This window comes from Erinaceus europaeus, chromosome 14 (genome assembly GCF_950295315.1).
Source record: "Erinaceus europaeus chromosome 14, mEriEur2.1, whole genome shotgun sequence".
In the NCBI taxonomy this organism is placed as follows: Eukaryota; Metazoa; Chordata; class Mammalia; order Eulipotyphla; family Erinaceidae; genus Erinaceus; species Erinaceus europaeus.
Genome location: NC_080175.1, coordinates 80,231,550 through 80,248,261, shown reverse-complemented (window position 1 = coordinate 80,248,261; position 16,712 = coordinate 80,231,550). Strand labels below are relative to the sequence as shown.

Genomic DNA, 16,712 nt, shown 5'->3' with positions numbered 1-16,712 from the left:
TATGTAAACAGCTAACCTTTTCTTTTTTTTTTTTAAATCATCTACTCACTGAGGTCTTTCTTAACTATATTATTCACTTATACATTTTATTTGTTTACTGACTTATTGGTGTTTCCAGGCCCTTCTGCATGCTCATTTTCACTACTGTATGTAATTTTTTTCATATATATATATATATATATATATATATATATATAGAGAGAGAGAGAGAGAGAGAGAGAGAGAGAGAGGGAGAGAGACACTATAGAACTGAAGTATGCCTCCTGGTGCCGCAGTACTCCCATGTGGTGAGCTGGGGACTTAAGCTTGGGTTATGTGCATGGCAAGACAGGAACCCTAGGCAGATGAGCCAGCACTATCATATATTTTTTTATTTTTATTTTTTATTTTTTTAATTTTTAATTTTTTAATTTTTTTAATTTTTTTATTTTTATTTTCTTATTTTTTTTACAGCTAACCTTTTCTAACATGAAATCCACAAGAGATATAATTCTTGAAAGTGGAGTAGTTACAATACCACCACATCCAAAATAATTTCTTTGGGGAGCAGTAAACAGAAGATGTGATTAAACAGACAACTGAATCATCAGTATGGAGGAGACAGAGTTCAGAACAATTTGAGAAGATACATAAAATGTAAATGGGGGAGGGGGGCTGGATAGTAGCACACCTGATTAAGTACACGTAGTGCAAAGAACCAGGATCCTGGTTCAAGCCCCCGGCTCTCTACCCACAGAGAGGTCGCTTCACAAGCAGTGAAGCAGGTTTGTAGATATCTATCTTCCTTCCCGCTCTCTTTCTTCCCCTCCTCTCAGAGGCAGCAGCAACAGCAACAGCAATGGGGAAAGAAAATAAAGATGGCCACCAGCAGCCGTGCGTCTATAGCGCAGGCACCGAGCCCCGGCGATAACCCTGGAGGCCAAAAAAAAAACAAATAAATAAATGGAGGCAGTAGATTTGTAAGGAATATAATGATTTCTTCTATGAATAATAACTCCCAAAGCATGAAGCAAAAAATGAGCAGCAGTTGCCAAAGGAATAAAACTAGGAGAAATTCTTCAGATATAAAATAGATTATAGTTTAATGGTCTGATGTGTTTTCATAACAATCTTACACTTCCAGGAAACAGAGTCCAGTAAGTTCCAAAAGATAAAAAAAACAAAACACAACAAAAGGGTTTAAAAAAAAAAACATGAAAATATTCAATAGTTCCAGGTACAAATGAATGCTAAACTAGTGGACCGCTTGCACTGCAGGCTGCCGAGCAGTCTTTAAAACACTCATCCAGCAACCATAGAAGGAGCTCAGCTAGTGAAGTACAGGACTTGCATGCCTGAGGTTCCTGACTTAATCCTCCACTCCACATCAGAGAAGTGCTCTGGCTTTGTTCTCTCTTTCTCGTTTGAAACTGTATCTCGCATGGAAAAAAAAAAAATCTCCAGATCAACTAAAGTAAAATGGTCATCCAAATCAGGCGACTTTACAGTCTGGTCTGGGGACTTCTTCTCACATCACTATCAGAGTTTTCTGTCCCCACCCTCTCAACTCCCAAAAATCACCGCCATGGTTCTCACAACTTAGAAACATCTTGCTTCCAGTGTGTTTGTTTGTTTTGGTTTTTTGTTTTTAATTATAGCTTTGTCTATTGGAGCACCAGGGATCGAACCAGAGACTCCTCATGTATGCTACAGCTTGAAGCTGCACCATCTCCACAACCCTTAAAGTTCTCAGTTTTCATTTCTAATTACCAACTAAAACAAAAATAGCTCACATAAGCAAAAACTTTTTGGAGTACTTGATAACTCTTAATGACTGTAAAAAGGTCCTAAAACCAAAAAGTTTGGAATTGGTTATCAAAATCTGCATGATTTGACATGGAAGCCACAATATATAACTACATACATGATTAAAATCAGGAAATAAACCTATGGGACTACATCAAATTAAAAAGCTTCTGCACAGCTAGAGAAACCACTACCCAAACCAAGACCCCTCACAGAATGGGAGAAGATCTTTACATGCCATACATCAGACAAGAGGCTAATAATCAGAATATATAAAGAACTTGCAAATCTCAACAACAAGACAATAACCCCATCCAAAAATGTGTCCAACAACAGATGAGTGGCTGAGCAAGTTGTGGTATATATATAATAGAATACTACTCAGCTATGAAAAATGGTGACTTCACTGTTTTCAGCCGATCTTGGATGGACCTTGAAAAATTCATGATAGGGAGTCGGGCTGTAGCACAGCGGGTTAAGTGCAGGTGGCGCAAAGCACAAGGACCGGCATAAAGATCCCGGTTCGAACCCCGGCTCCCCACCTGCAGGGGAGTTGCTTCACAGGCAGTGAAGCAGGTCTGCAGGTGTCTATCTTTCTCTCCTCCTCTCTGTCTTCCCCTCCTCTCTCCATTTCTCTCTGTCCTATCCAACAACGACAACAACAATAGTAACTACAACAATAAAAAACAACAAGGGCAACAAAAGGGAATAAATAAATAAAATAAATATTTAAAAAAAAATTCATGATAAGTGAAATAAGTCAGAAACAGAAGGATGAATATGGGATGATCTCACTCTCAGGCAGAAGTTGAAAAACAAGATCAGAAAAGAAAACACAAGTAGAACCTGAACTGGAATTGGCGTATTGCACCAAAGTAAAAGACTCTGGGGTGGGTGGGTGGAGAGAATACAGGTCCAAGAAGGATGACAGAGGACCTAGTGGGGCTTGTATTGTTATATGGAAAACTGAGAAACGTTATGCATGTACAAACACTGTATTTACTGTTGAATGTAACACATTCATTCCCCAATAAATAAATTTTTTTAAAAAATCAGAAAATAGTGAGCCTGGGAGTCAGGCGGTAGTGCATCGGGTTAAGCGCATGTGGCGCAAAGCCCAGGGAAGGGGCGTAAGGACCCGGATTCCAGCCTCCTGGCTCCCCACCTGCAGGGGAGTCGCTTCACAGGTGAAGCAGGTCTGCAGGTGTCTGTCTTTCTCTCCCCCTCTCTGTCTTCCCCTCCTCTCTCCATTTCTCTCTGTCCTATCCAACAATGACCGATATCAACAACAACAACAACAATAATAATAACAACAATAACAACAACAACGAGGGCAACAAAAGGGGAAAATGGCCTCCAGGAGCAGGTGGTGCAGGCACTGAGCCCCAGCAATAATCCTGGAGGCCAAAAGAAAAGAGTGAGCCTATATGCATACAAAAGACTTTTTTCTTTTAAATGGAAGTACTAAAAATTCTACAGCATTTGAAAGAGGAATAAGGAGAACAAAAGTATCAAAATGTTTATCTTTGATAAAAAATTTAGAAAATATCTTTATAACAGTGTAATTTAGAATATGAACTAATGTAAGTATCTAATGTAGGGTCCCTAATGAGATGCCTACACTCCAACATGCTACAGAAATTCAAAGCCCAGGAGATAGCTCATCTTCGAAAGACAACACAAAGAGGAAGCAAAGCAGTCTGAAATGTAGAGGGAAATTTTTGTTTTCATTTTTTATTTGTGACTAATAGTAGGTTACAAGATTGTAAGATTGAAGTGTTCTGTTCCACATTACACCCACTACTAAAGTTTTCCTGTCCTCACCCTTCTACCCCTCAAAGGTCACCACCACAGTTCTCACAAGCCTTAGAAACAGTTAGCTTGCTTCTGCTTTCTTGTGTTTTCTGATCCATCTTCCTACTCTGTGTCTTTTAATAGGTGAATTCAGGCCATTCACATTTATTGATATCAAAGATTGAAGATATTTTAACGCCATTCTTGTAGAGTTTTAGAGTGTTTTGATATATGTTCTATTTGTGGTGGTCTGGTTGTTTATAGGAAACCTTTCAGAACTTCTTTCAAGGCAGGCTTGGTGATGGTTGCTTCCTTCAACTGTTGCTTGTCTGAGAAGGTTTTGATGCTTCCATCTAGTCTGAATGACAATCTAGCAGGGTATAGTATTCTTGGCTGAAAGCCTTTCTCATTGAGCACTCGATAGATATCTTGCCATTCTCTTCTGGCCTGTAGTGTTTGTATGGAGAAGTCTGCTGCTAATCTTATGGGTTTTCCTTTGTAGGTGACTCTTTGTTTTTCTCTTGCAGCCTTGAGGATCCTTTCTTTATCCTTATTCCTTTCCAATCTAAGTATGACATGTCTTGGTGTCTTTAGGTCTGGGTTAATTCTGTTTGGGACCCTCTGGGCTTCTTGAATCTTTATGTCTTTGGTGTTGTCTAGACTAGAGAAATTTTCAGCTATTATGTCCTGGAGAACGCTTTCTTCCTCCCCTTCTCTTTCTTCCTCTGGTAAGCCAATAATGCGTATATTGTTTCTTTTGAAGTCATCCCATAGGACTCTGTTGTTGTTTTCAGCATCTCTTAATCTCTTTTTGAGATCTCTTACTTCTTCTTTAGTTGTCTCTAATTCATCCTCAATCTTGCTAATTCTGTCTTCAGCCTCATTGATTCTATTCTCTCTGCCCTCTACTGCTTTCTGGAGTTCATCTATTTTGTTGCCCTGCTCTGATACTGTTTTAGCTTGTTCAGCTAGTTGCCTTCTTAGCTCAGCAATTTCAGCTTTCAGCTCTCTAATAACCATGAGATTATTAGAATTTTCTTCCATATTCTCATTTGTTGTTCCTGCAGTTCTGATTACAATTTTTTCAAATTCTTTACTCACTCCTGTTATTATTTCCTTAGCTAATGTTTGGATGTTGAACTCGTTGTTTTGTGCTTCGCCCTCTGGAGGACTTTTAGCTGGACTCTTGTCCTGGTTCGAGTCTCCATTATTTTTTCTTGTTGTTTTAACCATTTTATATAAGTTAACAGTTTTTTCAATCCCTGAGTTGGAGTTCAGTGGTGTAAAAGCCTTTTTTTTTTTTCCTCTGTAGGCTATGGTAGCCTGAGGGCTTTTAAACTATCAATAGGCTTCTTGGCTTAATCAATGACTCCTGACCAAGAGATAAAGCAGGGTGTGGCAGAGATAATCCAGTGGTTATGCAAAGAGACTTTCACAGCCCTTCAGCTATGCCACCGAGGTATAGGTCTTCTCCTGAGTTTCCCGGTTAGATCTCTGTGCCCTGGTGTCCCTCCCTGTTGCTGCTCCAGATTCTGAGGGTAGTAGCAATGGAGACTCAGAGTTGTACTTGGTGAGTCTCTGGGGAGTCCTTTCCTCCCTTCAGCTGTCCCCTTGTTGGTGGAGCAGACTGGAGGTGGTGTCTCCACTGACAAACTGTCGAACTGTTAGCAGTCACTTAATCTCTCCTTAGGCCCCTCTCTCCTCTCTATCACCAGCCACGCGTGTTTGTACTCACGGGTGATTTACTGGGTTCCTGTGGTCATTATAGTCCTGTCTTGTTTTCGGTCCGGGTGGTCTCCTTTGGTATTCCTAGTTGATCCGGGAGAGGAGAGGAGAGGAGAGGAGAGAAAGCGATCTGCTGCTCGTAGCTCCGCCTCCGGAAGTCGAATCTGCTTCTGCTTTCTTTATTGTTGTTATTGTTGCTGTTTCCAAGTTCATGTGTATCAATTCTCTAGATTCCACATGTGAATGAAACCATCTGTTAGTGCCTCTCTTATGTCACCAAGCATAATCATGTAGGAGGAAATTCTAATAGTGCAAATGATTCTGAAAATTCTACGATTTGCAGAAAGTAAAGCATGTATGGGAATATTGAGGAATTTTGTGACTTTCCATGTTAACTCTGAAAGACAAGAATATCTCAGGGAAATGAAGAAGAAATCTGACTTCTTTCATGAAAAAAAATGAAGTGAACCCGGATCAACCTTTTCGAAAGTACTTCTGCTTATAGGGAGATAACTATTTTTAACATAGGCAGAAAAGTAAAAACAGAATATGATAGATTTTGATTTGCATTAAAAAGGTCACAGTGAATTATAAGAAAACTAGCATTCAAATCATGCACTCCTCCTTTAAGTATCAGGGGAAATTTTAAAATGACATCTGGAAAGGGTTCCATGTAAAAAGTGTGTTTAAAAAGTTCAAACAGGAGGCTCAAAGAAAATTTTTTTAAAAAGAGAGAGAGAGAGATTACACAATTTGGTGAAGAGAAGACTCACACAATTGTCCCTGGATCTCCTTACAAGAACTCTGGACAAGGCTTCTATTGAGTCTGTGGGCAGTGACTGTTATCTACACTGGAAGAATAAGAAAGGGAAAAAAAAATTCATCCTGAGGATTTGAGTTCAACATATAGAGTTGTGTCTTTAAGTCCCTGAAATACAATACAAGTACCTGGAATCTCATAAACTCTCTGGGAATCCTAATGGTACTCTCTACTTTTATGATGTATGCAGGCCATAAGAAATTGTAACTGAAGGAATATCCATTCCATTCCTTTCACCCTATCCATTTGTCCCAATTAGTACCCAGGTTTCTGTCTTCCATTCTGTGACCACTTGGTCCCTTTGATCTGGGGAGGCCAATTCTCTCAATGCCTTAGACAAAAGGTTTTATAAATAGGAGACTTCACTCTTGAAGCCACTCACCTGCTCCCCACTACCCTACACACCCCCAGAGGAGACCTGGAATCCTGTTTTCAAAGGTACTTCCAGAAAACTGCACAAATACTGCTCTTATAGAGTTGCCTCTGCCCCAGGTTATTTATTAACTGTCTTTTTAAATTTTTCTTTCTTTTTTATTTATTTTTAATTTTTATTTATAAAAGGAAACACTGACAAAAACCAGGATAAGAGGGGTACAACTCCACACAATTCCCACCACAGAACTCCATATCCCATCCCCTCCCCTGATAGCTTCCCTATTCTTTATCCTTCTGGGAGCATGGACCCAGGGTCATTATGGGGCGCAGAAGGTGAAGGTCTGGCTTCTGTGATTGCTTCTAAACTTACCCTAGGGCAGCCATTTCTATGCTGGAGGTTGATGCTCCTGGCACTACCTCTCTCTGACACTAGGTGTCGCCACTGTGTGAAATGCTATTTATGCTGTTGTGCCTTAGTGTCAAAATCACTGGATCGACCTTCTCGTGGTGCATCCCGTGAGTACTCATTCATTGGGGAAACTGACGATCCTTCCTAGCCGACTGAATCCACATGGATCCCAGTCACTTTCAAAGCCAGCAACAAGCAGCTCCTGACAGCTTTCAACCTGATGCTGTTGACTGGAAGAAGGGCAAACGCTAGAAGAAGTGTCAAAATCGATGCTAAAATTCCCCAAGAAAACATTCTTTTTTGCCCAGATTTAGGTCATAGGCTACCCTCTAGCTGCCACATGCCTGAAGAAATCATTGTCTGATCACTTCTGTTTCAATCTCAGCCACTGTAGCTGGAGGTAGGACTCCATACCTCACATAACTGCGATTCTATAAACCAAAGGAGGTTGCCAAGAAGCTGGGCAGCCAAAATTTTACATTTGTCCTGAGTAATATTGATAGAATGTATATGTTGTTGGCCTCACCAGTAACCTCCTTGCTGCCTAACTATATTTCTGTCTGGACACTGTCTTAGGTTTTTTTTTTTTCCTTTTGTAATGTAAAATCCCAGCTATAAGCTGGCATAAGGTAGATACTACTGCTCTTCTGAAACTGCCTCTATTGTCATAAGGAAAAATCAGTCATGGCATCAGGGCGGTGGCTTAGCCATAGAGCACACGCCTTTCATGTGTGAGGCCTTGGTTTGAGTTCCCCAACACCAGATAAAATGAAGGAACATAGCAGGAGTCATGCTTCAGTGTGTCTTTCTCTCTTAAGAAAAAATAAAAGGCTGGAGAAAGAGCTTAGCAGGTAGGAAATGTGCCTGCCATCCACATGGACCAGGTTCAAGCCACAGCATCACATGTGAAACACTATAGCTCCAGTGCTGTGATATCTATCTATCTACCTACCTACCTATCTATCCATCTATCTATCTATATATATATATCTACCTACGTATCTACCTATCTATCCATCTATCTATCTACCTACCTACCTATCTATCTATCTATCATCTACCTACCTCTTTCTGTCTTTCTAGTTGAAAGAGAAAGTGGTCAGAGTGGTGTAACTGTATATGCATGAGGCCCCAGGTTCACACACATACACACATAATGAAAAAGAATAAGTACATTAAACAATAAATCATCTCATTTTCACAGAGATCTGTAGTTTATAAAACATAGTTTATAGTTTATTTAGCTTCTAAAATGCTTCTAGGGGGTTGCATGGTGGTGCACCTGATTGAGCTTACATGTTACAATAGACAAAGACCCAGGTTCAAGCCCCCCCATCCCTATCAGAAGGGGGAAAGGTTCATGAGCAGTAAAGTAATGTTATAGGTCTCTTCTCTCTCTCTCTCTCTCCTTCCCTCTCTCCCTCTCCCTCCATTACTCTTCCTCCCTGTCTCCTCTTTCCCTCTTGATTTCTCTCTGTCTCTATTCATTAAGTAATAAATAAAATATTTTTAAGGGTCGGGTGGTGGCACACCTGGTTGAGCACATGTATTACAATGAGCAAGGACCTGGGTTCAAGCCCCCAGTCCCCACCTGCAGGGGGAAAACTTTACAAGTGGTGAAGCAGTGCTACAGGTGTCTCTCTGTCTCTCTCCCTCTCTGTCACCCCCCTCCGTCTTGATTTCTAGCTGTCTCTATCCAATAAATAAAGATAATAAAAAATTTTTAGGGAGTCGGGCTGTAGAGCAGAGGGTTAAGCGCAGGTGGCGCAAAGCACAAGGATCCCGGTTCGAGCCCCGGCTCCCCACCTGCAGGGGAGTCGCTTCACAGGCGGTGAAGCAGGTGTCTGTCTTTCTCTCCCCCTCTCTGTCTTCCCCTCCTCTCTCCATTTCTCTCTGTCCTATCCAACAACAACAACAACAATAATAACTACAACAATAAAACAACAAGGGCAACAAAGGGAATAAATAAATAAAATAAAAATAAAATAAAATTTTAAATTTAAATAGAATATGGTGCTTCTATGAATGTTTATAGACTATAAAGGAAGCATTCTTATTTGATGCTCCGAATTATGTAGATAAGCATAGTCTTACTTGCTTTTCTGCCAGTTGCCAACGGTGAGATTGTGATTCTGATACGGTTGTTGACAGAAGAGCCTGAGCCTGAGTGCAACTTTTCTTCTTACTTATATAGTATTCTTTTCTACAGTCAGTGTGGTACTTGCTTATTTGATTTGATAATAGATGTGTATATCCAGGATAGGTAACCCTTTCTGCTAGAGAGAACAATGCTTTGCTTCAGTCTCACATCATTCTGTTTCATTTTGTTTTTGTTTTAGGGAAACATATTTTGGCAGGTGAAGCATTCAAGTTGGGGATTCTAGATAAAATTGTGAACTCAGATCCAGTTGAAGAAGCCATCAAATTAGCCCAGGCAGTTTCAGGTAAGAAGGTAACAATAAAATAGAACAAAATTAGCAACAAGCAAAATATCCATTTTAGTAAAGGGTTTCTTAACTGCTATATGTGACATATACAAGGTGGAACATGATAGAGCTTTAAAACAAATGAAAAACTATGCGCTGACATGGTATAAACACTGATATATTGCAATAAGTGAAAGAGGCATTATTGTGTATAATGGTTTATTGTTGTATAATTAGAAAGAGGGGATGGATAAACATATATTTGTAACTGGTGGTATATGAACATTTTCTGGGAAGATTCATAAGACATAGTTACCGGTTGCTTTTTGGGATAGGGCTGGGAAACCAATTAAGCAGTTGGAAGGGATCTTTTTGTTTACTCTTTGTTAGCTTTTGAATTTTTTTAAATAAATGTATTTTCTATTACAAAACAATTAAAACCAAGTATCTCAGCAAGCAGAAGACAGGCTCTAGAAATAAAATGGTATTTCTGTGAGCTGTTTTTTTAAAAAATATATTTATTTATTTTCCCTTTTGTTGCCCTTGTTTTTCATTGTTTTTGTAGTTATTACTGTTGTTATTGTTGGACAGGACAGAGAGAAATGGGGGGAGACAGAGAGGGAGAGAGAAAGATAGACACCTGCAGACCTGCTTCACCGCCTGTGAAGGGGGAGCCCAGGGGCTCAAACCAGGATCTTTAAGCCAGTTATTGCGCTTTGCGCCATGTGCGTTTAACTCGCTGTGCTAACCCGTTGCCCGACTCCCTCTGTGAGCTGTTTTATCTCTTTCACTATCAAAATGTCATTTGGAAACTTTTTTTTTTTAATCAATTCTTGGGCATAAGAAATCACTTAGCCAGTAGACTTGCCATGTGGGAAGCCTGAGGTCCCCAAGGAGCACCAGGGAAGTTTCCATGGATAACAAAGCAGTGTTGTGATCTTTCTCTCTCTCCCCAACCTTCTTTAGTAAAATGGGGATTGGGGAGGATTAAATTGGCGCTGGGGGATTAAGTTGGCCCAAGCCTTCCTAGAGAAGGAAGAACACTTTAGAAGTAACAAGAGAACTTGGAGTCAGGTTCCAACTCTTTTGTGAAGAACTTGTATTAGGACTACAATCTCATCATTGGCTACTGGCAGAAAAGCAAATAAGACTATGCTTACCTAAATAACTCGGAGCATTAAATAAGAATACTCGCTCTGTAGTCTGTAAGTGGAACTGCGCATGTGTGGAGCCCCAGTGTTACTTTAAAAAAAAAAAAAGGTCATTTTGTTGTTGACCCTGGCAGAGACCTTTCACTTCCCACAAATAACCTTTCTTTTTGTGGCTCTAGCCAGCCAGGATTTCAATGCAATTGTAAAAACGTTAGCTGGGGAGGCCAAGGACCTTGGGAGACCGGTGACCTAAAAGGAGAACTAGGAAATTTTGCTCAAATGGGAATGAATTTCCTGCATCTCCTTTTTCTTCCAGACAATATTCGGGATTTTTTGTTTGTTTGTTTGATTTTTCTGCATCACATAGTTCTTTGTGCTTCCTGAGAAAGCTTATTCTTTTGTTGAACGTCACTGAGTTGACAGACAACAAAGGCTGTTTACACTTGGAGGTTCCTACAATTACTGTTTTTGTTTGTTTGTTTGTTTGATTTTAAGATGGATTTATGGCTCCCACACTTGTAGTTCATAAAGGACTTGATTCCAACAGGAAATTATTGTCCTTAACTGATTTTCCTAGCTTCATATTTGAGAAGTTAAGGTAATTAGAGAGGTAAAGGTGGGGGCCAGGCGGTAGCACACATGGCACTTTAAAGCGCAAGGACCGGGCTCCCCACCTGCAGGGGGATCGCTTCACAAGCGGTGAAGCAGGTCTGCAGGTCTTTCTCTCCCCCTCTCTGTCTTCCCCTCCTCTCTGGATTTCTCTCTGTCCAGTTCAATAACAACAGCAATGGCAACAACAAGGGCAACAAAATAAGAAAAATGGCTTCCAGGAGCAATGGATTTGTAGTGCAGGCATCGAGCCTCAGCAATTACCCTGGTGGCAAAAATAAATAAATAAATAAAAATAAATTTTAAAAAGAGAGAGATAAAGGTCAAAGTCCAGACATTTATAAAATAGTATTTTTTCATTTAAAGTTTCAATTTATATCTTAAATTAAAATTTTTAAACATTAAAAAATTATTTTTGTTTTAAAATATATAAAATGCTTTACTTCATCTCAGCAACATCATATGGTCTGTCCACTAGGTGGCAGCCAAATACTGAGGCACAAGTGTCTACTTTAAAACTTTGTAATTCACTTGTTAACAGCAGAGCAGAGGTTCTGGGCTATAGAAAATTACATATAGCTATTTTAAATTATAATCACAAAGACTTTGAAGGAATATGTAAAACTTGCTATAAAAATGTCTAAAACATAAATTTACATAGATTCTATAATAGAGCTTCACAGAGTGTGTATGAATGCAGACAAAACTTTAAATATACAGGATTGAAAATAAGATTGGTTTTCCCAAAATGCTCTTAATTTACTTCTGTTTCAGTTTTGGTTTGTATTCAGCTTTACTGAAATGTGTTTTTCACACAATGAAATTCACACATTTTTTAACTAGAGTTTGATGTATTTTTATAATTAGTTGTGGCTGTATCGCCACTACCACAATCAAGAGGTAGTTCTGTCATCCTCAGAAGTGTTCTTTTGCCTTTTTCCAGTAGATTCCCATCCTGAGATAGACTCCTCAGCCACTGGGCTAGCTGGCCAATCACTCATCTACCCTTGTGGTTTTTAGAATTTTTTTTGTTTTAATACTTATTTATTTTTCCTTTTGTTGCCCTTGTTTTTTATTGTTATTGTGGTTATTATTTGTTATTGTTACTGATGTCGTCATTGTTAGATAGGACAGAGAGAAATGGAGAGAGATGGGGAAGACAGAGAAGGGGAGAAAAAGATAAGACACCAGCAGACCTGCTTCATCTCCTGTGAGGGGAACCCCCTGCATGTGGGGGGGGGCGACTCAAACAGGGATCGTTAGGTCATTCCTTTCGCTTCACCACGTGCACTTAACCCGCTGCGCTACCACCCAACTCCCAGAATTTCGTATATAAGCACACATCTAGGTTGTGTGTGTGTGTGTGTGTGTGTATGTATACATACCTGGTTTTTGTAACTGTTATATTTAGTATAAATAAAAGAGATTTGTTGTGTTTCATAAATTTTTCATTCCTCATTATTAAACCAGTAGTAAGGATATACCACACCTTTTAAAAAAAACATTTTATTAATTTTTGCTTATAGAGACAGAGATAAATCTATAGGAAAGGAGAAATAGAGAGGGAGACAGAGAGACACCTGCAGCACTGATTCACCACTTGTGAAGCTTCCCCCTGCAGATAGGGACCAGGGTTTGAACCCTGGTCCTTGTGCACTGTAGCATGTGTTTTCAACCAGGCATACCACCCCCGAGCCCCCATGAGTTGTTTTTTTTTTTAGTATTTCTTTAGTATTTATTTATTCTCTTTTGTTGCCCTTGTTGTTTTATTGTTGTAGTTATTGATGTCGTCATTGTTGGATAGGACAGAGACAAACGGAGAGAGAAGGGGAAGGCAGAGAGGGGGAGAGAAAGACAGACACCTGCAGACCTGCTTCACTGCCTGTGAAGCGACTCCCCTGCAGGTGGGGAGCCGGGGGTTCGAACCGGGATCCTTATGCCGGTCCTTGCGCTTGGCGCCACGTGCGCTTAACCCACTGAGCTACCGCCAGACTCCCCCCATGAGTTTTTTTAACACTAAATAAGACCCACTTTCTTTTTTAAAGTTGAGATAATGTTAATTGATGGACTGTATATATATTTAGGGGTGGGATTTCCAACTCATCAAAATATGTGTTAGCACACCCACTGCCAAAGTGCCAGTATTCCACCACCACAGCTGTTTGTACCCCTCCACCCTCTTCCTTGCCCCCTGTGGTGGCCTCAGTTGACACAACTTATTTATTTAGTCATCATTTGATGGCCATTTAGGCTCTTTCCACTTTGGGCTCCCATAAATCTTTGTTGACATGTGTTTTGCTTTCAGTTAGATAAATACCTAAGAATAGCATTGCTGGGTTCTATAGCTAAGTGTATGCTTGCCTCTGAAAAGCTGTTTAAAGTTGATGATTGAAGAGAACTCATCAGTGACTTAAAAGACACATTTTTTCCCCCAAGTGAGTTGGCAAAGATTAAAAAAAAAAATAAGCTGGTAAGATTGAGTTTAAACAAACTTATCACAGTGCTTGTAGCAGATCCTGCCTAGCAGGCGATTCTGTGTTGAGGCTTCTATATGCCCTTTGACTTTGCATTTCTATTCCTGGAAATTTCCCATAAGGAAATAATCACAGAAGCATGCAAAGATTTACGAACAGTGATATTCACTGAAGCTTTGTTTATCATAGTAATGTACTGGAAACAATTCAGATATCTAATATGAGGGGATTAGTGAAATAAAAGATGAAGCAATTCAGCCAATAAAATTTCCATTTATGAAGAGAATTGAAGAACTTGTAAAAAAAAAATGCTTATGTGTAGTACAGAGTAGAAAGCAAATGGAAAAGTGCTTGTGTCTGTGTGTATGTTTTCATTTGCATATCTGCATAAGAAAAACCTGTAAGGAGTTAGTTATAACAAGCTTTTTATGGTAGTTATATTTGAATGGTAAGCACTGAGGACTCTTGCTTTTTTTTTTTTTTTAACTGTTTACCTTTTCCTGATAAATGATTCACTAAATTTACATAATGAAAAACCAAGTGTCTGCTTAGTTATACAAGTAGTGCAATCTGGTAAAATAAAAGAACCGAGGAGGCCTGGATTCTAGTCTCTTAGAGACTTAACTGTATGAATAGATCAGTTAACAAATCAGTTTATGGGGGTCTTATTATTCCTATCAACAAAAAGAAAAGATCTGACAAAATTAGATTTCTCTGTTTCTCCTGTGCTTTGCACCTTTGTGATGCTACTGCTTCTCGTGAATGTTTCATTTATTCCTTTTAGTTTCATTTTGAGACAGAAAGAGAGAGGGAAGCAGAGAGGTGGTGAGACACCACAGCACCACTCCACCATTCATGAAGCTTGCCCTGGTGCAAGTGCTCCTATCTGGTATTGGTGACTCAAACCCAGGGTTTTGCACATGGTAGTGTTGGCTTTACCAAGTGAGTGAGCTGTCTTCTGGCCCCAAAATTAGGGGTTTTTTTTGTGTTGTTTTTTTTTTTTTGCTATCTTTATTTATTGGATAGAGTCAGCCAGAAGTCGAGAGGGAAGGGAGTGATAGAGAGGGAGAGAGACAGAGAGACACCTGCAGCCCTGCTTCACCACTTGCAAAGATTTCTCCCTGTAGGTGGGGAACTGGGGCTCGAACTCAGGTCCTTGTGCACTGTAATGTGTGCGTTTAACCAGGTGCGCCACCACCCGGGCCCTATTAGTTTGTTTTAAATGTTGATCTTGATACCCACAAATCTAATGGTTAGGCTCCATTTTGTTTCTTATTCAATCTGAGCAGGTGTATTGTGTCTTTCAGGAATGTTTATGCATTAGAATGCTATGGAAAATTCTAGAATTTCTGTTCTTTTGTTTCTGTGATCAGAAAGGATGCTCGGTGTGATTTCAATCCTTACATATTTATTTATTTTTGTTTTAACTCACTAAGTATATTTGCTAAAACAGTAGTACTTCATACCTTATTTCTTCCCAACATTTTGATCATTAGTTGACTAAAACCTTACATATTTATTTGAGGCTTGCTTTATGTCCGTCCCTACATGATATTTATCCTTGAAAATATTCCATGAACACTTACAGAGAATGTCTAGTCTGGTTTCTGGGATGAAATATTCTGTGAATATCTATTAAGTTTATTCATCTAGTTTGTCACTTGTAGCCTATATTACGTTGGTGATATTATGTCTGGGTGGTCTGTCCATTGCTGTAAGTGGGGTATAAAAGCCCCTACATTCTTGTGATGCTGCCCTTTAGTCTGCTAACACTTACTTTATTCACTGCTGCTGCTGTATCAGGTGTGTATATATTATGCTTCTACCTTTCTGTTGTATTTATCCCTGTACTATTATGTAATGTCTTTGTCTCACTACTTTTTGGCAGGAAGTAGGGTTTATCTGACAAGTATTGTAGTTCCTTTTTATGTTTTTTTTTACTTGAAATACCAGTTTGTATCCCTTTTTTTAACTAATATTTTTAAAAATTATTTTATTATCTTTATTTATTTATTTATTGGTTAGAGACAGTCAAAATTCTAAGGGAAGGGGAAGATAGACAGGGAGAGAGAGACAGAACCTGCAATCCTTCTTCACCACTCGCCAAGCTTTCCCCCTGCAGGTGGGGACTGGGGGCTTGAACTATGGTCATTGAGCATATCGACATGTGCACTCAACCAGGTGCACCACCACCCACCCCCTGTATCCCTTTAAAGTATTTCTTTAAGTCTATGTTTATCATTGCAGTTTAAGTGAGCCTCTTAGAAGCAACATACTATTGGGTTTTGCATTTGTGTGTGTGTGTGTGTGTGTGTATTTCTTTTTTGTTTTTTATTTTATTAGTGATTTAATAATGATCAGCAAGATTGTGGGATAAGAGAGGTACAATTCCATACAATTCCCACTACCAGAGTTCTGTATCCCGTCCCCTCCATTGGAAGCTTTCCTTTTTCTTTTTTTTAAGCAGAATGTCTAAATTTATTTATTTAAAGATTTATGTATAGTAGAGGGTAGATAGCATAATGGTTATGCAAACACTCTCATGCCTGAGACTCCAGCGTCCCAGGTTCAATCCCCCGCACCACCATAAGTCAGAACTGATCAGTATTCTGGTAAAAAAAATAAAATAAAAAATAAAAAAAGATTTGTATATAAACATGAATGAGGGAGAAGAGAGAAAACCAGAGCATCATTCTGGCATATGCAACCCCAGGGCTTGAGCTAAAGGCCTCATGCATAAGTGTCCATTGCTTTTATTTTTTTAAGTTGGGGTCAATTATATATATATATATATATGTATATATAATCTTTATTGATTTAATAATGATCATCAGGACTGCAGGATAAGAGGGGTACAATTCCACACAATTCCTACCACCAGGGTTCTGTATCCCATCCCTTCCATTGGAAGCTTTCCTATTCTTTATCCCTCTGGGACCATGGACCCAGGATCACTATGGGGTTTTGCATTTCAGCCCATCTGGTCACCCTATGCTTTTTGTTTGAAGAGTTCGTCTATGTTAAGGATGGTTACGGAGATATGAGAACTTCTTACTGTCATGTGACTTTACCATTCTGGTTCTGTTTATTTCCTTACTCAAAGCTTTTCGTGGACTCTTCTTCTTCTCCTTCTCCGTCTCCTTC

General features: G+C 39.4%; 1 protein-coding gene across 1 annotated transcript in view; it reads left to right on the top strand.

Moving 5' to 3' along the window:
* EHHADH (enoyl-CoA hydratase and 3-hydroxyacyl CoA dehydrogenase) overlaps positions 1-16,712 on the top strand; it is a 57,650-nt gene that overhangs the window by 10,802 nt on the left and 30,136 nt on the right. The window contains exon 5 of the mRNA XM_007529803.3: positions 9,248-9,352. Within this exon, the coding sequence (XP_007529865.1) occupies positions 9,248-9,352 (105 nt within the window). The remainder of the gene's footprint in view (positions 1-9,247; positions 9,353-16,712) is intronic.